Source organism: Pyrus communis, chromosome 11, assembly GCF_963583255.1.
Source record: "Pyrus communis chromosome 11, drPyrComm1.1, whole genome shotgun sequence".
Lineage (NCBI taxonomy): Eukaryota > Viridiplantae > Streptophyta > Magnoliopsida > Rosales > Rosaceae > Pyrus > Pyrus communis.
In genome coordinates, this window is record NC_084813.1 from 812,045 (window position 1) to 832,718 (window position 20,674).

At 35.6% G+C, this 20,674-nt stretch overlaps 2 protein-coding genes across 2 annotated transcripts; both read right to left on the reverse strand.

Moving 5' to 3' along the window:
- Window positions 1-4: 4 nt before the first annotated feature.
- On the reverse strand, window positions 5-6,446 carry LOC137708563 (disease resistance protein RPV1-like). The gene is made up of 5 exons (XM_068447670.1): window positions 5,798-6,446; window positions 2,494-3,592; window positions 1,988-2,398; window positions 955-1,896; window positions 5-804 (listed from the first exon to the last, which is right to left on the reverse strand). Exons 1-5 carry the CDS (start codon window positions 6,286-6,288, stop codon window positions 160-162), a joined length of 3,588 nt encoding a protein of 1,195 aa, XP_068303771.1. The 5' UTR covers window positions 6,289-6,446; the 3' UTR covers window positions 5-159.
- A 3,761-nt stretch (window positions 6,447-10,207) lies between these two features.
- Window positions 10,208-11,751, reverse strand: LOC137707678 (protein FAR1-RELATED SEQUENCE 9-like). The gene is made up of 4 exons (XM_068446584.1): window positions 10,899-11,751; window positions 10,744-10,811; window positions 10,434-10,631; window positions 10,208-10,339 (listed from the first exon to the last, which is right to left on the reverse strand). The coding sequence occupies exons 1-4, from the start codon at window positions 11,749-11,751 to the stop codon at window positions 10,208-10,210; spliced, it is 1,251 nt and encodes a 416-aa protein (XP_068302685.1).
- Window positions 11,752-20,674: the final 8,923 nt, after the last annotated feature.

Below are 20,674 nucleotides of genomic sequence, written 5' to 3' on the forward strand. Positions count from 1 at the left end.
GAAATTTTGTATATTAAATTATTGAAAACAATTTTTTAGGGAAAAATTGAAAATAGATAGAAACGAAGCTTAACAACCAATACACATTTGTATCTAGTGATTTGTGCATCACCAACATCAGTTTGAATTAAACTGGGTAATAGTTTAGAGCACTCGTTACTATGGGGTCATGCGGGAGTCATTCTCAAGATCGATCACTTCATGGTTTTTGAGATACCAACAAACATTGCAGACGACAGTTGGCATAGATTTATTCTTGCGGAGGCAATCTTTCCCTCGCATGCGGGGCCGTATCCAACCGACTGTGCCTTTCCCTCGCATGTTACGAGGCAATCTTTCGCGTTGGATCGTTGTATCTTCACTACTTGATGGGACATCCTCCTTATCCTTATTTTGCTGCTCGTACACAAACTGGACTCCAATCTCCTTTGCGAGTAAATCGTCTTGCTCTTTGATTTTAAAACACACTTCGTCCCCGCATTCCAATTCATTGTTCCCCATAATCCAATGGGTTAGCCATAACATATCTTCGTTCATCATTTTCCATTCAACCTTATGCGCCCGCAAAAATCCCCACATAATGCCCTTTGTCTCATTCCTAAGTTGAATCGAAGGGAAATGCTCACGGCTTCGATCCGATTGCGGGGCATACAATACACATGCATTTACACCTACGATCTTGATATTAGGCTGTGAAGGAACAATAATAGAGAAAACAGTGTTACCCATGCTCCTGTAATTGAACCGATCTGGAATCTTGCTCTCATGGAGAAAAATGCTATATATGGCGCATTCATAAGTTCCCTGCAGTTTCATGGTGATGTTGTGATTACAATCTAATTGTTTACGCCATAGAAATCATATTTTAAGCACTTGTACATAGAGAGAGAGAGAGAGAGAGAGAGAGAGAGAGAGAGAGAGAGAGAGAGAGAGAGAGAGAGAGAGAGAGAGAACCTTGGAGCGCCTACTTGCACAATAGTTGTTCCTTTGGACCTCAATGCCACCGTTGGGTTTCAAATCGAATAGATCGACATCTTTGAGGACTTTTATGTCAACGCTGCTCAATGTTAGTGTACGGAACAAGCTAAAAACATCAACTAGTTTCCCACAATACCATAACTCTGAGTTCAATAATACGTTCTCAAACCTTGAATAATGTGAGTCCCTTATGTCGCCATAGAAGGGAGGTGGGGGCGTGGCCGGTGATATGTGCAAGTTCGGTAAATTTGTTATTCTTTTCAATGATGTGCAACCTATAGCATTCAATTGTTTCAAACCATGTGGGAGCTGTGGAAGCATTGTGAGGTTTGTGCAACCTTCTACTGCAAGAGTGAGAAGCTTAACAAGATTGTTCATGCTCTCTGGTAGGCTTGTAAATGGATTGCAATTCAGATACAAGTACTCTAATGAAGGCAGCATAGTAAGGGCACTCGGAATCTCTGATAGATTGCAGCAATCCAGACGTAAACTTGTTAAGGAATGCGGTAAACTTGCCAATGAGAAACTGCTTGATTCAATATTTTTTCTCAGCGACACCCACGACCAGATTGAATACCATGATTTCGGTGATGACAGATTGAGTTTCTTCATTTCACAAGCTGTAGATTGTAAGTGATCAGTTGTGGCAGTCGTATTGGCACCAAGCACAAGCTTTGAGCAACCAGAAAGAATAAGATCCTGAATAGATCTCAATTTTGGAAGCTTCATGAGATTTTTGCAGCCTTCTAGATTCAAAACAACAAGTTTCTCTAGGAATCTGACGGACTCATCAACCTCAACCAAATTTATGCAATGTTCAAGAATCAATCTCTCAAGGTTAGGGAGTCCTGAGAAGTCGGGGGTTGTCCTAAGGCCATGCGAATGACTGAGATTAAGAATTTTCAGCCTCGGAAGAAACTGTTTCAATAATAAGTATTAATCAATTTTTAAGAAGATATAATGGACATGTGTGAGAGAAAGAGTGAGAGAGAGAGAGAGAGTTACGTACCCTGATCCCATTCCAAACATGTTGTAGGCTACTATTTCGCATGTCAAGAACAACCAGGTTTTCCAAATAAAAATTTTCTGGTACTGATTTTAAGTGGAATCCTCTCCAAGATAAACATATTAAACTTTTTGGAAATTCTTCGTAGCTTCCCCTGACGTTGACGTTGTTGAGCATGAGAAGTTCAAGATTGTGCATCCTTCTAAACGCCTCAGCTTCGAAATCTGTCTCATTTGATGCAGAAGCTGAGTTTGTGGATGAAAAGCTAATTGGCTTCCAAGCGAAGAAACTAAGCCGACGTCGTCTTGAACAATTTCCATCATAATCTTCATCGTTGCATCGTTTTTTATGACATCCAACAAACGATCCTTTGCTAGCAAGGTTGAGCATGAGGCCCTTAATTTTTTCCGTACCCTGCTAACAAATCAGATCAATGAGTAAGTATATAACTAGTACTGGACAGCAAATCATAACTAAAAATACATACACAAGAAAAACATAGTTCTTACACTTAATTTTCTTAAAATATTAGAGGCATCTTTCTGCAACACTCTACTACGTTTTCCGGGGTCATCAGGTGATTCTTCACGAATAATTTCCATTGCCATGTTTCTCACCAATTGATGCATGGCCAACCTGTTCGGCCATTGAATTTTCACTAGGCATCTGTCAACTAGATTTTCAATCCCAATCCTTGTGCAAAACTCTAAGCCGTCCAACACTGTACTCGTATAATCCATCTTCTTTCCTGTGAAGAAACTGGCTATGTGAAGGAATAAATTTTTGTCATGATCATCTTGTAAAGAATCAAAACTTATCCTCAGAACTTTTTGAATTTTGTCATTAGGGATCACGTCTAACTTCTGCAATGCACTTTGCCATACTTCTACACTTTTTCCGGATAGAGAAGATCCCAGAACTTGAAGAGCTAATGGAAGCCCTCCACAGTGCTGTACCACATGTCTTGAAAGCTCCATGTAACCTTCTTCTGGATGGGATTGTCTGAAGGCATGCCAACTGAAAAGCTCAAGTGATTCGTACTCATTCAGTTGTGGAACCATGAACTTTTCAAAAACATCGTGAGCATTTAACAAATGTTCATGTCGAGTTGTTATGATAATTTTACTTCCTGGATGAAGCCACTCTCGCATTCCAAGAATTGCATTGAGTTGATCTCGGTTGCTCACATCATCAAGAACAATAAGAACTTTTTTATAGCCCACGGCTTGTTTGATCCTGATTGTTCCTTCATCCATATTGTATACTTTCTTTGCTTTCCCCTTTTGGATATCTGAAAGAAGTTTTCTTTGCAAGCCAACAAAACCACTGGGTTGTTCTGAAGATTCTCGTATATCTGCAAGAAAGCTGCCACCTTGAAATCTATCAAAGTTGCGGTTATAAGCGGCTTTCGCGATAGTGCTCTTGCCAATTCCACCCATCCCACAGATGACAGCTAGACCAACATCATTTGATCGATCTTGTAACCACATGTTTAGGCGTTGCACACGATAATCCATTCCAATTGAAAAGGGAGCAACGTCTAAAGCTGCGTGATCCAGTTTATTTCTAATCTCTTCAACAATATCTTGGATGAACTGCCCCTCATACCTGTAATTCATTTGAATCGAAATATAAGACGCATAAATAAGCATGAGAACAAATAAACCAAAATTGATAGGAAAATATAAACCAAAATCGCAGTATGTATAGGAGCATATAAACCAAAATCGAACAACTTCAAGCTTCACTGCCATCTACAAGTTTACTTGATATATTTTATCCAAAATACACAACTCCTTACTTTAGTCTTTGAGATTTGAAATCTTTAGTATTTGAGATTTGAAATCGATGTTGTCCACATTTGGGTCATTCAATGAAAAATCTCCATAAAATAAGGATAAAATGATAAAAATACCCTCAATTTAGTCAAATAATTTTGGCCTATTGTTTATTAAATTGAGGATAATTTTATCATTTTGATCCTTATTTAACTTAATTTTTCACCCAAGGACCAAAATGATTGATGGTGGACAATCTCAAGGACTCCTTCTATTGATTTTAAATCTCAGGGACTAAAGTGATGAGTTATGCAAATCTCATGATTATTTTGGCTAAAAAAAATTGTTTTACTTAATTTAAAAGTGATGAGTTATGCAAATTTCATGATCATTTTGGCTAAAAAAAACCTTTTACTTAATTTAAAAGGGTTTTTTAGCTTTAATCATTCAAAAAGATTGAAATTTAAAATAAACCTGATGTTAAATTACATATTTATTATAATCCCTTGATGTGTCCTTAATTCAAAATAGTTAATGTGCATTTTATTTAATGTCTCCTATTAAATATTTAAATGTATTATTATACAAAATTTTAATTTATTTTTTGACCAAAAAAGAGTTTTTTTTTTAATTTATTAATTTTATTTAACATTCTTCAAACTTGAAAGACTCAATTAATGTATCTAAATGTTAGTACTGAAATATATTATATTTAACTAATGTATTTAAATGTTAATACCGAAATGTATGTACCGAATTATAAGCACCTAAATGTATTATATTAAATTAATGTACATAAATGTGTGTACCAAAATATATACACCAAAATATTAGTACCGAAATGTTTTATATAGAATTAATATACCTAAATGTTTGTGTTGAAATTTATATACCAAAATGTGTACTTAAATATATTATAATGAATTTAATGTACCTAAATGAAAAAGACAAAGGACATCAAAATATATTGTATAACGAAAATTAGTGTATCTAAATGTTTACAACAAAATATATTACGATAAATGAAATGAAAATGAAAATTATAGTGAAATAAAATTAATACATTAAAAATTAGGAAGAAAAAGAGAAATAATTTAAAAAATTAATATATAATTAATAAATAAGGTTATTAATGTATCAATGGACAAAAATTAGATTTTGATCTTATTCATGGTTTTAGTTTAAAAATCATCTTTGCCAAGGATTAAAATCTAGTTTTCTATAGGGGTCTTTGAACTTTAATCCTTCAAGAAGATTAAAATTTAATAAAAACCTGGTGTTGGATTGAATATTAATTTTAATGCCTTAATGTGTACTTAATTCAAATTCATATTATATTTTTGTTTTTAAATTTAATAGATAACTTATTTAATGTTATTACATTAAATTTTAAATTTATTATTATACCCATTTTAATTCATTAATTTTATTTAACTTAATGAATTTTATTTAACTTTATCTAATTAGTGTACCTAAACGTTCCTATCATAATATATTTTACTAAATTAATGTACAGAAATGCACATACCTAAATATATTGTAGTGAATTAGCGACACATAAGAAAATATATAAAAGCATAAGTAAATCGAAAATTCTGTACCTAACTATATGATACTAAACTAGTGTACCGAAATGTCAGTACCTAAATATATTATACTAAACTAGTTTACCGAAATATCCATATCTAAACATATTATACTAACCTAGTGCACCAAAATGTTTGTACCTAATTATATTGTAATGAATTAGTGGCAGATAAGAAAATATGCAAAAACATAAATGTACTGAAAAATCTCTACAAAAATATTTTCTTATATAAGATGTTACCATAATGATAATTAAAATTTATAATATTTTCATAAAATTATAAGTAAAACAAGAGACGCTGAATATATATATGTTGACATTAAATAGAGTTTTAATCTTGTATAAAATATTTTTCTAAACTTCATCTTATTTAGATATTAAAATCTAGTTTTCTAATTTAAAAGACACTTTCAATTAGGGTGAGAATGTAATGAGAATAGAAATTACCGATCTCCTAAAACCATGCCTGCCAAAGATGCAACATCTCCAAGAGCTCTTCTCCACTGCTCCACCTTGTCCATCTCCGTACTGAATCGCTCCTCATGTCTGGCAAATGCTTCAGCAAAAGAACCTCTCTGGTTCCTGACATCGGATGGATCCACATCATAGAAAACTGGCAGAACCACATGTCTACGATCAGTATTTCTACGTTCCACGATCTTCAGAAGTTCGTTCAAACACCACCTTGAGGAAGCGTAGTCCTTGGAGAAGACAATTATCGATACTTGTGACTCCTGTATAGCCTTGTCTAACTCCGACTCAATATTCTCCCCTCTCTTGATTTCATCATCGTCTCTAAACGTGTGGATTCCTTCTCGCTCCAAGGCTCCATAGAGGTGATCAGTAAAGCCCTTGCGCGTGTCCGGGCCTCTGAAACTCAAGAAGGCATGATAGGAACCCCGGTAAGAGGAGGAAGAAGAATCTCGGAAAGCATCCATCTAGAGAAACTCTCTGCTTCTTGGTTCTTGCAATGAATGGATGCAGGGCAAGCATATGCAAGGCCATGGACAATTATATACAGATTCTGAGAGGGACATATATATGAAGAGGAAGGTTCTCATTAGCCACCAGGCACTCCACACTTTTTGACGAGGAAGTTTCCTCGTAAGTGAATGGGATGTTGAATTAGTGGCCAAATAATTTGGCAAACTTTCGGCTAGTAAAATATTGCAAAGAACAGTAAAGGCATGGTGATGTTTGTAGAAAAAGGGATTGCTAGATTCTTTTTTTCTTTTGGCCTTGTTCAAAACTTCAAAGGCAGAGAATTGGTTTTCTCGGTGAGCACCATTCTTTGGGTAAAAATAAAGAAAATTAACGGAAAGTTCAAAAAAAATTTATTTTTAATGGAAAGTTTTTTTTTAAAGGTATATTAAATAGTACCAAGTAAAATTAAAAATATGATTTTTCGTTAAAAGTGAACAATATCGAAAGTGTTTTGTTAAAAGTTCCTAAAAAGAATGAGTGTGATCTTTTGGTAGAGAGAGCAATGTGCGGCCGAAAGAAGAAAAGAAAAAGAGGGATAGGATTCTCTCCTGATCTAAGAATGAGGATTCTCATGACCAAGGAGTATGGGCCGTTAGATGAAAATCCAACAGCTAAACAGAAGGTTCTTTTAAAGTTATAATAATTATAACCGTTGGATTTTTATCCAATGGTTCACACTCCTTGATCATGAGAATCCTCATTCTTAGATCAAGAGAGGATCCTAATCCCCGAGGACAGCAATCATGATGTGTTGTTTGAGAAGGAAAGCAGAGGGCACGGGTGTGCTGGTCGGCTCCTCTTTGCACATGGGCTTGTGCTTTTGGCAGAGTAAAGAATTGGGAAAAAGGTTGGTTGGCAACACCAGAAGCATAAGCAGCAGAGAGTTTTGTTTTTTTTTTTTTTTTTTTTAACCCCAGGATTCTCTCTGGATCCATTTTCTAGGGATCTCGTAATCATGTTCGTTTATTTTATATTATTCGATCAGTTTTCGTTAGGTATTATTCATATTTGAATTTTAAATTTTAAATGATTTCTGACCATACGATATACGATGAATGAACACGATTGCTAAATCCCTAAGATCCTAGGAAATGGATCCGGAGAGGATCCTGGTTCTTCTTTTACAGGGAGAACATTCGGCTCTCCCATTTGAAGAAGTGCCGCTGCTTCTCCACATTTGTTAGTAATCACTCAATCAAAGATAGTGGTGCTATGTTGTATAGTTTTTGGGAGAGGGATTTTGATATGTGTTTCTTCTTCTCCATTTGTTTTTTTTTTTTTCTTTTATTTTCTTTTACAGGGAGAACATTCGGCTCTCCCATTTGAAGAAGTGCCGCTGCTTCTCCACATTTGTTAGTAATCACTCAATCAAAGATATTAGTGCTATGTTGTATAGTTTTTGGGAGAGGAATTTTGATATGTGTTTCTTCTTCTCCATTTGTTCTTTGTTTGTGTGAGAGCTATTGGGTGTACGTGGGTTTGAGATTTGAGAATTAAACTTTATTTGTAATTTCCATCTTGTTATTAGTGAAATTTCCTCACGAACTGGACGTAAGCTTACGCCGAATCAATAGAAATCCTTATGTCATTTGAATTATTTATCTTGTCATATTTTACCGTATTAGCTTATTGATTTCATATTTGACGCTTCCGCACAACATCCTAGACTCTGAAACTCAAGAATGCATGATAGGAACACCGGTGACAGGAGGAAGAAGAATCTCGGAAAGCATCCATCTAGAGAAACTCTCTGCTTCTTGGTTATTGCAATGAATGAATGCAGGGCAAGCATATGCAAAGGCAAGGACAATTATTTGCAGTTTCTCAGAGGGACAAGTAGGACAAGACATAATATTATATATGAAGAGGAAGGTTCCCATTTGCCACCAGGCACTCCGCACTTATTGACGAGGAAGTTTCCTCGTAAGTGAATGGGATGTTGAGGATAATATAGAATTTGAGAGCAGTTTGACACTATCAGTTTTTGTGGAGAATCCCGCACTAGCAGTTCTTTGATGAAACTAAGACAAAAAAATGTTAGGAGGTGTACATAAACCTTCTCACACACAAACACACACGTTATGTTTTCTTCCATTACTTTGAAAACAAAAAAAAAATCACACAAGTTCACTTTTTTAAGCATAAAAGTTCAACCTAAGCTACTTGTTAATGGAATAGGATCCCTTTCAAATTATCTTATGGGAATCCGGATGATCAATCAATCGTGTTCGTTTATCGTACATAGTGCGCGTAGAAATCATTTTTAATTTTTAATTTAAAATTATAAATAGTACATATCGAAAAATGAGCGCATGATGTATGATAAACAGATACAATTAATTAATATCCGAATTTTCATAAAGAATATCCGAGGAGGATCCTTGTCCCTTGTTAATACCCACATTATTTTTTTTTTATCAACCCACATTATGTTTTAATTTCTACAAAATTAAATTTACCAAATTATCCCTAACTATCATTGTACAATATTACAGCGTGAACGTGGATGATGAAGGTTGAAGAATCAATGATGATATACATTACGGTCAGTGCACATTACCTCACTTCTTTAATTTAATTTTGGGTAATGTTAAGGAGATTAAAAATTTTAAATTAGATTTACAAATTAAATGATGTAGTTGTAGATGATTGGATTATTGATTAAGTGTCGACTGACGTGCTTATTTTTTATTAGTGACACATCATTTAATTTGTAAATTTGGTTTAAAATTTAATTTCTCTAGTATTATCCTTCCTTTTTTGTTTATATTGTAACCCGCATGCTTTATCTTCTGTGGGGCAGTCTTCTTCTAATGCGATAGTGTGGCATGGTTCACTGCTAGCAAAAGCTCGTTCATCTTAGTTATGGGATTTTGCCAGCTCTCGTTGCTCTTTGTATGATTGACTACAACAACAATTACCTAAAGACACCATTAAAATAGTATTAAAGAGCGAAAATGTATGTTAAGCATACAATAGTAAGAGTCGGTTAATTGTTCGACAAACTGCTTGACAGAATAAATTAGAAATGTTTTTTGGCTCTGCAGACTATTATTGGGATGAAATGAGGATAAATTTGCCACTACATAACGGGTGCATTTTTGCTCACCCACACTAACTATAGGGTATGCTCACCACCTATTCCAATGCTTGCCATGTGTAATCCACACTAACTCTAGTTAAACATTTTTTTTTTTTTTTTGCTTTAATTATTTTTGTTTACTTCCATATATATCATTTCTTTTTAAATATTTTATTAAAACTTAAAACTTACCTTTTTGAATACAAACAGTGGGTTCGGCTTAGGCCTTTCAGCCGACCCGCCAAACATTCGTCAAGTGATGAACTGACAGAACCGGAGCTACCGAAGCTTAAAGCTTTATCTCCTTCGCGATCTCTCCCTCACTCCTTACAAACAGACTTAACTAATTCCTATTTTTTTTTTTTTTGGAAACTCAACATTTCAATTTAAAAAACATAAACATAAACTTAAAACCCCAATGTCGATTACACCTTCATAGTCGTTTTCTGTAAACATCCATGACTTGGATCTTTACTATTGTATGATCATGTAAAGAGTTTTTATCATAAATAGGATATGTAACTAGTTAGAGATTATGGTAATCAAAATATGTGTAATCAATTTTTTATGGTAATTAAAATATGCAAGCTTGATCTTTCATCTACATATGATTCTAACTTTATATGGATATCCGAATTATATCAATTCACTTCGTCAATATCCAACAAAATATAATTATTTGAGATGAAACTCATCAAAATCAAATTGTACAAAGCTAGAAGGATGAATATTCTCCACTTCAGAGGATGTCGTTCCAAAAAAAATTTCTCTAAATTCTATTACAACATGATCTAAGATGTTGATGGATTTGAAAAATTCAGTTCAAGAGTGGTTCCCAAAGGTATTGGTTGAATGTTTGATGCTGATGGATTTGAAAAATTTAGTTGAGGAGTGGTTACCAGAGGTATTGGTTGAATGTTTTCCTGCAAATAAATAAAAAGAAAAAAATTACTTATGAAACTAGAGAACAAAAATATTGTACACTATATATATAGTACATTCAATGAAGGTACAAACCTGAGGATACATAAATGAGTAATTGGACATCATGGGACTTATAGCTTGAAATCCAAATTGGTGATTTTGAATCCCTTGAACCGGTGGATTTTGAATCCCTTGAACACAAGGAACAATTGGAAATCCATAGGGAAAATGTGTGACTTGACTTACGGGTGCCATATTGAATTGGTTTTGACTTGGCATTCCAATATGTCCCTAGATACCAATTCCAATTGATCCATCAGAAATAGATTAAAACAATGCTAATGAACAAAAATATAAATAAATAAATAAAACATTCATGACAAAAAATTGCTAAACTTTAAACCTGAGTTTGTGCATATCTTGTTGATGGTCCGTTCATCTCATATGCATTTGAATTGGATTCTTTAAAAGCTATTAAACAAATAAAATAATAATTACATTGACAAATGCAAATTGTGAATCAAATAGTAAATAAAAACAAGCCAAATACGTGCTAACCTTTTCTCTTGTATGGACCTTTCTTTTTAGGTTGATTAGATTCCAAAGCACTCTTCATTCTACCTTTGCCCCGACCTTTGGACTTCTCAACTTTTGGATCTTGGATCTTAAGATTTTTCTCAGCTTCAGTCACATGCTTAACATAATTTACATCATTTGTTCCATCATCTTGTTCTCCAAAATTGGCATGCTTATCCAATTTTTTCTCCAACTTTAACAACTCAGATTTCAAAAAACTACATTTTTGGCTATTTTTTGCACCTTTTGCTATGATTCTTTGTGCTATATTAGATAGCTCGCTATACTGAACCAAGGAAGATGAGTCTAAATTACTCACAGCCGGTTCACCATAAGAATCAAATCCAATACCACATTTAGCATCCTTGCTCCATCTTTTCAAATAATAATTGGATGGTATACTTGACAAGTCTAAATCATAGTATAACTTTAGAGCATGTGCACAAAGAATCCCCTCAAACTCAAACTTTTTGCAACTGCACAATACTATTTGATTTGCAAGGTCATACATAAGTGTTCTATTAATTCCTCGTTTTCCTGAGTTCATTACTGTGTATGTACGTGTTTTCCCATCATCACTTTCTAATTGCAGTGGCCTCAAATTTAAAACCTTCTTAACCTCCTCTTGGAAACAATAAAAAATCTTACTTGTATACTGCTTTGTTGCTTCAATCTCCACATTCCAATCAGAATACAAACTACGCCAATTCTGTTTAGTTGCATTTTCTGCTTGTCTTTCCTTTTCTTTTCGATCCGGTACTGCTTTATCATATTGGACGACGAACTCTTGTAGAAGGAGGTTTCGAGCAAAATACTTTTTCAAAAACTTGGTCATGCTTTCAATTCTTTGTGTTGTTGTCATACCTAAGAAAAAAAATGGAAATTGATCATAGTATAGTGGAAAAAGAAACTTGTGAATAATATGTACAAAATAATACAATAGGAATTGGTCAAGAGTAATACTTGCACAAAAGTGGTCTCGACCATAAACTTGTGCCCATTTCTCACGTAATAGATATATCCCTTCTAGCCAATCATTTCCTCTCAATTCATAATCATCAAGCAACTTATTCTAACTTGATTCAAATTCTTCAACAGTCTCCGGATCATATATGCATCTTTTGAAATCTTGTGTAAATGATTTAACTCGCTGAAAACATGATTCAAGTTCCTCACAGCATTCTGATATATGTGCCACAAACAAAGTCGATGGTGGCAATTAGGAAATACTTCACTAATCGCAGCAGCAATTGATTGGGCTTGATCTGTAAATATGGTTCTTGGTGCTTTTCCATCCATGGCTTGTAAAAAGGCCTTGAACAGCCACTCACATGCATCTGTTGTATCTCCATCTAGCAAACCACATCCAAAAAGTATGGTTTGACCATGATTATTGATACCAACTACTGGGGCACACACCATATTATATCTATTCGTTTTGAATGTTGTATCAAAACACACAACATCACCAAATATAGTATAATCGCGCCTCGAATTTCCATCACAAAAAAAACAACCACATATTTCATTCTCCTCGTTTGTTCGAAGAGAATAGAAAAATGACTTGTCTTCAATTTGCTTTTTCTTAAAATATTCAAGCAAACATTCTGAATCGCCCTTTTTAAGAACCCCGATGTGCTTTCTCATTATCAAATTGTTACAATCAGACTGAATAAAGTTTAGTTTTTGAGACCCTCTTGCTTCTGTGGTAAAGTATGAGAAGATTTGAGATGACTATAGTCCTAAAGAATGCATTTGATCTATCAATTTTGCTTGAGAAGACTCTATTTGTGACCTCAATAAATGAGAACTTGATGACGGAACAAGAACATGACTATGTTCAGCAACAAAATTTGTCACAACAAACTTCCTTTCTAAATTAAGTTTGATTTCAAGCATTGCCTTGCAACCACATCTTGTTTCTTCTCTTTTCTTCTTTGGAGTTCTCATTTTTTTTTTTTTTTTTTTTTTTATAAAAACCTTCACAAGAACAACAAAATTGATTTTTCTTGACCTGTCCTTATTCTCTCTGTTCTTTCTCACACTAAATCCAACCCTTCTACCATATGCATTGTAGTAATTATATGCATCATCCTCATTATCAAAAGTCATCCCCAGCAAAATATCACCAACTTCGCTTGTAAATTCTCATTTTTCTTCATTTTGATCCAATACTTCAAAGGTTTCAGAATCTGAATCTAAGTGTATACAATCAACTGATTCTTTGGCATCACTAGAAGATGGAGTATGAAACTCTTCATCTTGGTGTTCCATCTGAATAAGTATCAAATTACTTAATATTAAATTAAATTGACACCCTATAATAATCCTAAAAAGCATATTTATTGACACCCTATAATAATCATAAAAAGCATATAGTTTAACACCCTATAATAATCCTAAAAAAAGCATATATATATTGGCATCCTATAAGAATCCTAAAAAGCAAATAAACATGGGAGTTGCATACCTTTTTGTAGTTGGACAAAAATAGCAGATGGAAAACCAGAAGATGCGTGCGCATGGATGAGTTGTTTGTATTTTTTTTCCTATTCGACGTCTTTATTAGAATTACACGGTTAGCAATTGGGGGGTAGGGCTAGAATTATGTCGGTTTTCGTAATAGGGAGAGATCGCGAAGGAGATAAAGCTTTAAGCTTTAGCAGCTCCGGTTATGTCGGCTCATCACTTAGAGCCGAACCCACTGTTTGTATTCAAAAAGGTAAGTTTTAAGTTTTAATAAAATATTTAAAAAGAAATGATATATATAAAAAAAAAAAAAAAGCTTAACTATAGTTAGTGTGGATTACACATGGCAAGTATTGGAAAGGGTGGTGAGCATACCCTATAATTAGTGAGCATACCCAAATTTCAGACTTTCCTTTTTCTTTAGGATAAAGAATTGACTACTTGGTTAATTATGCCTTTCTGACTACTAAGTTATGCTTACTTGATCACAATTTGCTTTACCATTATTATATTACCAAAAGAAGTGCTTTTTAATTTTACCATGGTAGCTTTTGTAAAACGGATTTGGATCCTCTCCGGATCCCCTCCCTCGGGATCCCGGGGATCAAGGCACAAGGACCGTTCATCAAAGATCGTGCGGTCACAATTAAATACTTTTTATATTTTTAAAAGTAAAGTAATCTCGTTTTGCGTAAAAAGTATTTAATTATGACCGCACGATCTTTGATGAACGGTCCTTGTGTCTTGATCTCCGGGATCCCTAGGGAGGGGATTCGGAGAGGATCCAAATCCTTGTAAAACAGCCATCAATACTATCACATGTCGCACGCTGTGATGAGAATGGTCGAAGTAAACAAATGGAAATAAAAGGTAGTGAATTATATCATGCATAAGTAGGGTTACAAATTAACTTACAAACAAATATGAGTGCAAAATGGAGATCTCTTACTTTGATATATATCGACCCCTTTCTATATTGTGGATTATGTATAATCTAGGACATACATATTCTCAAGGTAGCTAGCTAGAACCCTAGAAGAAAAAAGACAAATGATGAAACCCTAATGGAAATTTGAAGGTTACGTGTTCATTCTTTTTCTAAAAACTTAAAGGAGCTAAGTTATATATACATATGGTCTGCTAGACAACAATATTGCTTTCGTGATGTATAAACCAGTCGACCACAACCACAAGAATGGTTTAATCAGTCGGTTTAGTTGGTCCAAAGTTGATTTAGTTTTCAAAGTTCAAAAGCTTGCAAGTTGGTATGATTATCGTGTTTCCCTTTTCACTATTTAATTAGGAACTCAGCATATATACAATTAACTTGACAAAGAACACGCATCGATTTTTCTTCCCTTGCAAGAATCGAAGTCACCAATACCGCTAACTCATTGACCTCCTCAGTTTCTCTGCATGAATATATGAACGCATTGAACTTATGCATGCATGCATGCAGCTTTCGGTCACCGGAGTGGGATCTATATTTAAATTTAATTTTTAATATGATGAACATAATCAATTGCTAAGCAACTGTAATTAAGGACTTTAATTAAGGTCGTTAAAGAGCATGGCTTTTTTTCCTCTTTGTTCCTTTGTGTATGTGAAAATATTCAAAGCTACATACATACATACATACATACATACATACATATATATATATATATATATATATATATATTCGTGAGGGTTGTGCTTGATATGGTGTGGTGTGGGAGAAGACCTATTGATTTTTTTTTTTTTTGGAACACTAGAAGACCTATTGATTTGTGTGATGATAATAATGGCGGGAAGGGTGATGTGTGTGGTGGTGATTGAATTGGTAGTCGTATGTGCATCCCATCTTGGAGACAAAGGAGGCCCCTCCTCTAAAGTTATCTGTTGAAATATCATACCTTCGTTTTACATATCCTATGAATTCAAATCTTCAATCCGAAAACAATTTTGTTTTCACTTCATATATAAGATTAATTGCTCTGTGAAAAGAGATTAACTTGTACTAGAGCGCGTGCAGAAGACATTTTTTAAATCATAGCATGCTACGCGTGACTTACACTTTTTAAATATATTTATATGCGTAAATTGACAAAAGGAACGTCAAATATTTGAAGTAAATGAATAATCTTAGATCATACTAGAAGAAACCCCTCATAAACCAATTAAAGCAGCTGAATTCCCATAATAAAATTGGTCTTTATAGAATTTACATTAAGAATAGAGAAAATAATATTTAATAAACAATTGATTGAATCACATTATTGCTAGCCCATTATGAGGTTAAGGCCTGGTTTGGTACTGAGGTGATTCTGAAAAAAGCTGGTATCAAAAAAAGTTGGGAGCTGTTTTTGTGTTTGGTAAACATTCAGCTTCAGCTTTTTTTCACAGTTTTGGGTGAAAAAAAGCCAAAAACAAGAAGATGCAAAACCCAACTTTGAAAAACCGGTTGTTTTTCACATCTATTTTACATAAAAGTTTACCAAACACTATAATACTGCTTTTTTTTTTTTTTTTCAAAAGCACTTTTACAAAAAAGTTTACCAAACACTCTGCTGCTTTATTTCACAGCTGCTTATTCTCACAGCACAGCAGAAGTAGCTTTTTTTCAAAGTACAACAATACCAAACCAGCCCTAAGCCCACCCCCTCCCCCTTAATGTAGATAATATCATTTCTTAAAAAAAAAACAATTATTTGACAACTAATTTAACCACATTATTATCCACATATGAAAAACCTTTTTTTATATCCGGCATTACACTCCTCTTAAGATGTTTCGAACGTATTTAAAAATAGAAAAAATTAATATTTAATAAACAACTAATTGAATTACATTATTACTAACCTATTGTGAGGTTAAGTCGACACCCCTCCCCTTAGTGTAGATAATATCGTTTGTTAAAAAAAAAACAATCATTTGACAACTAATTTAATCACATTATTATCCACGTGCGAAAAACCTTTTCTATAACCGGCATTACACACCTCTTAAGATGTTTTGAACGTGTTTTAAAATAAAGAAATTGAATCACACTATTGCTAGCATATTGTGAGATACTAATTATTAAAAAAAAAAATCAGAAAAAAAAAACTAAATAAAATGATGAAGGCATTTCTTGAATTACGGCGTGCTACGTGCGACTTACACATTTTAAATGTATTTATATGCGTAAGTTGACAAAAGAAAAGTCAAATATTTGAAGTAAATGAATAATCTTAGATCATGCTAGAAAAAACCCCTCAACCAATTAAGGCAACTAAATTCACATAATAAATTCGGTCTCTATAGAATTTACATTAAGAATAGAGAAAATAATATTTAATAAATAATTGGTTGAATCACATTATTGCTAGCACATTATGAGGTTAAGCCCACTCCTCTCCCCCTTAGTGTAGATGATATCGCTTGTTAAAAAAAAATCATTTGACAACTAATTTAATCATATTATTATCCGCGTGTAAATGGTTTTTTTTATAACCGGCATTACACGCCTCTTAAGATATTTTTAACGTGTTTAAAATAGAGAAAATAATATTTAATAAAGAATTGATTGAATCACATTTTTGCTAGCATGTTGTGAGGTTAAATCTATCCCTATTCCCTTTAGTGTGAATAATATCGTTTGTTAAAAAAAAAAAAAACAATCATTTGACAACTAATTTAATCACATTATTATCCGCATGCATAATACCTTTTTTATAATTGGCATTACACGCCCCTTAAGATATTTTAAACATGTTTAAAAATAGAAAAAATAATATTTAATACACAACTGAATGAATCACATTATTGCTAGCCCATTGTGAGGCTAAGCTCACCCCTCATCCTTAGTGTAGATAATATCGTTTGTTTAAAAAAAAATCATTTGATAACTAATTTAATCACATTATTATCCGCGTGTGAAATACTTTTTTTTTATAACCGGCATTACACGTCTCTTAAGATGTTTTGAACGTGTTTAACATAAAGAAAATAATATTTAATAAACAGATGATTGAATCACATTATTGCTAGCCCATTGTAAAGTTAAGTCCACCCCTGACACACCCCGACCGAGATCGGAGCGTGCTGGTCGTCACACAAAGGTGATGTAGCCATGTGCACGTGCGGAAGCTAGTAAGTAGTAATATAAAAGTATGAATAATTAAAAACTAGCATACAAGTACTAGAATAAGTGCTAGTAGTGCGATACAAATTCAGAGCAGGTCTATAGCAGTCCAAGTAAAATAACAACAGTAGTACGCCCGAAGGCGACCCTACAATGGGGAGTGTCTGTCAGAACGCCGAAAAGCTCTCAAGGGAAACCACCGCAACGGCTAAGCAACTAGAACCTGGAGGGGCGCAAAACAAAAGCGTGAGTGGGCAAAAACAAAGTTCTTTGAAAACTCTTTAGCAAAATACATTCTAACCCCTCGCCGTAAAACCTGTATACTTCCCAGAAAATGAACATATATACGTATGTATAGATATGCCAATCATGCTCAAGGGTATACCAATCATGCTCAAGATATGCCATGTCAAAACCTCGTAATGAAACGTATGTGCTCAGGTATGAGTTATATCAATAATATAACATCTGGCAGCCGGAGTCACCTAACGTGACCTGTACGGCTGCATATAGAGCTCAATCTTAAACTCAACAACTGAACCTGCCCACGAGTCGGAACCACTCTAGGTGGTCTGTACGACAGGCCTGGGTGTAACATATATATACGCTCTAGTGCTACGATCACGTGAAGGCTGTGCGAATAATCGCGGGTCACCTACGAGTCGGAACCACCTACTGTGGTCTGTACGACAGGCCTATGCACCTAGCTTGGATCCAAGCTGAGCGTATGGTGCGGGAGGTGAACAACACGTGAAGGACTGTGCCCTACTCTGGGCGGGAGCACTAACACCGGGGGTGCAGGTTATGAGCTCTCTAAGCATCTCTAACCACTATTTAATACAATCGTTAATTAACGCTTACCTGGCACTTACCTATGCCTCCACAGCACCCACATATAAATATATGACATATGCATGTGTATATGTATGCCACAAATAATGCATGCAACAATGCATAAACGATAATAATAAAGTGCATGGCATAATGTAAATAACCCTTTTTACTCAAATTCTGGGAATATAAATGTATATAGGTATATACGGAAAACAAAAGCCCACTCACTGGTATGTAGAAGGGTCGTAGCCCCCCTGTCTCGCGTGTGCACGCTCGTCCTCTGGGTACGTGTCACCTAAATGCGAAACAACTATAAAAACGTTAACTTTAAAGCACATAACCCGTTTCTCGTAATAACTTCTCATACATTGCTCAAAATGGACAAATGAATATACCCACGTGCTCTACACAACCTCAGGGTCACAACCATACTTTTAGAAAAAAATTTGGACCCCGCACGCGCCCCCACGCGCCAGCACAGGCACGGACCTACGCGCCCCCCACGCGCGGCCACGTGCCAGGCACACTGACGGTGTCAACAGACGCCGTCAGGAATATTCCGTTAAACTGACGGAATATTCCGTCAAATCTAACCGGATACCGTCACTGCCGTTAGGAATATTCCGTCAAACTTGACGGAATATTCCCCTTTCTTCTCCGGCCTACCCTCGCCGGACTCCGGTCGCCGGAAACTGGGAAAAACTTTAAACTAACTATTCTCCTTCGTTTCTCAACCGTTTTCTATGATTCTTGGACCAAAAGAAAGCCCTAAACTAGTAGAATCACGTTGGACCACTTTTAAAGGCTAAAAGTTACGCGATCATACCTGTCTCAAAACTCAAAAACCGGCCAACTTCGAACTAGGCCTTCCCGACGTCCAAATTCGTCCAACGAGCTACTCCGACGCTCCTTAGGACCTCACCAACACACCTACAAGCTTCAAATGTCCAAAAACTAAGTAAATTAATGTTGCATGAACAGTGCTCAAAACGGACCTCGCGATATCGACGTGAAAACGTCGAAGTTCTTACCTGAAAATGCTATGGTCGTGCTCCCCTTGTCCTCACGAGTTGAATGGTGTCCTTGGTTTCCTCGATCCGTGATGGTTTGGGTGGTTTTGGTGTTTGTCCGTACGTATGGTGATAACGGGAAGGAAGAGAGAGGCACGGGGGAGAGAGGCAGAGGGAGAGTGAAGAGAGACAATGTATGTGCAGGTGTGTGTGTGTGGCCCAAAGCTTGCCAACACCACACAAGGTAACCAAAAACAATAATACGAAAACTAACTAGGGGTAAAAAGGTCATTTCCTAAGCACGGTTCCGACATTTTCGGGACGGGATGTCACAACCCCCCTTAGTGTGGATAATATCGTTTGTTAAAAAAAAAAAAAATCATTTGATGACTAATTTAATCACATTATTATTATTATTATTATTATTCGCGTGCGAATGACCTTTTTTATAACCGACATTACACGACTCTTGAGATGTTTTGAATGTGTTTAAAAATAGAGAAATTAAATCATATTATTGCTAGCCTATTGTGAAGTATTAATTTAAAAAACATAAAAAAGATTAATTATTTAAAAAATACTGTTAAAATGTCGAAAATGCCCCTGTTGTCACATCCCGGCCCGGGGCAGATCACTTCCCGGGCCCGCTCCACCACCGTAGCACGATATTGTCCGCTTTAGGCCCCAACCACGCCCTCACGGTTTTGTTTTTGGGAACTCACACGGGAACTTCCCGATGGGTCACCCATCCTGGGAATGCTCTCGCGCGCTACTCGCTTAACTTCGGAGTTCCCATGGAACCCGAAGCCAGTGAGCTCCCAAAAGGCCTTGTGCTAGGTAGGGATGAGAATATACATTTAAGGATCACTCCCCTGAGCGATGTGGGATGTCACAATCCACCCCCCTTAGGGGCCTGACGTCTTCGTCGGCACACCACGACCAGGGTTAGGCTCTGATACCAATTTGTCACATCCCGACCCGGGGCGGATCACTTCCCAGGCCCGCTCCACCACCATAGCACGATATTGTCCGCTTTGGGCCCCAACCACGCCCTCACGGTTTTGTTTCTGGGAACTCACACGAGAACTTCCCGATGGGTCACCCATCCTGGGAATGCTCTCGCGCGCTACTCGCTTAACTTCGGAGTTCCCATGGAACCCGAAGCCAGTGAGCTCCCAAAAGGCCTCGTGCTAGGTAGGGATGAGAATATACATTTAAGGATCACTCCCCTGGGCGATGTGGGATGTCACACCTGCCTTATTTGATAAATTATTTTGAGATGCCTTTGAAGTTTTTTTTACTTGGGGGCATTTTTGTCCAAATATTTTTGTTGAGGCTTG

Coding starts and splice junctions, on each gene's coding strand:
- LOC137708563 (XM_068447670.1), bottom strand. CDS start 6,288: ATGGATGCTTTCCGAGATTCTTCTTCCTCCTCTTACCGGGGTTCCTAT. Junction 3,593..5,797: donor GGCATGGTTTTAGGAGATCG/GTAATTTCTATT, acceptor AATGAATTACAG/GTATGAGGGGCAGTTCATCC. Junction 805..954: donor GTGCAAGTAGGCGCTCCAAG/GTTCTCTCTCTC, acceptor ATGAAACTGCAG/GGAACTTATGAATGCGCCAT.
- LOC137707678 (XM_068446584.1), bottom strand. CDS start 11,751: ATGACCAAGTTTTTGAAAAAGTATTTTGCTCGAAACCTCCTTCTACAA. Junction 10,812..10,898: donor AGGTCCATACAAGAGAAAAG/GTTAGCACGTAT, acceptor TTTGTTTAATAG/CTTTTAAAGAATCCAATTCA. Junction 10,340..10,433: donor ACTCATTTATGTATCCTCAG/GTTTGTACCTTC, acceptor ATTTATTTGCAG/GAAAACATTCAACCAATACC.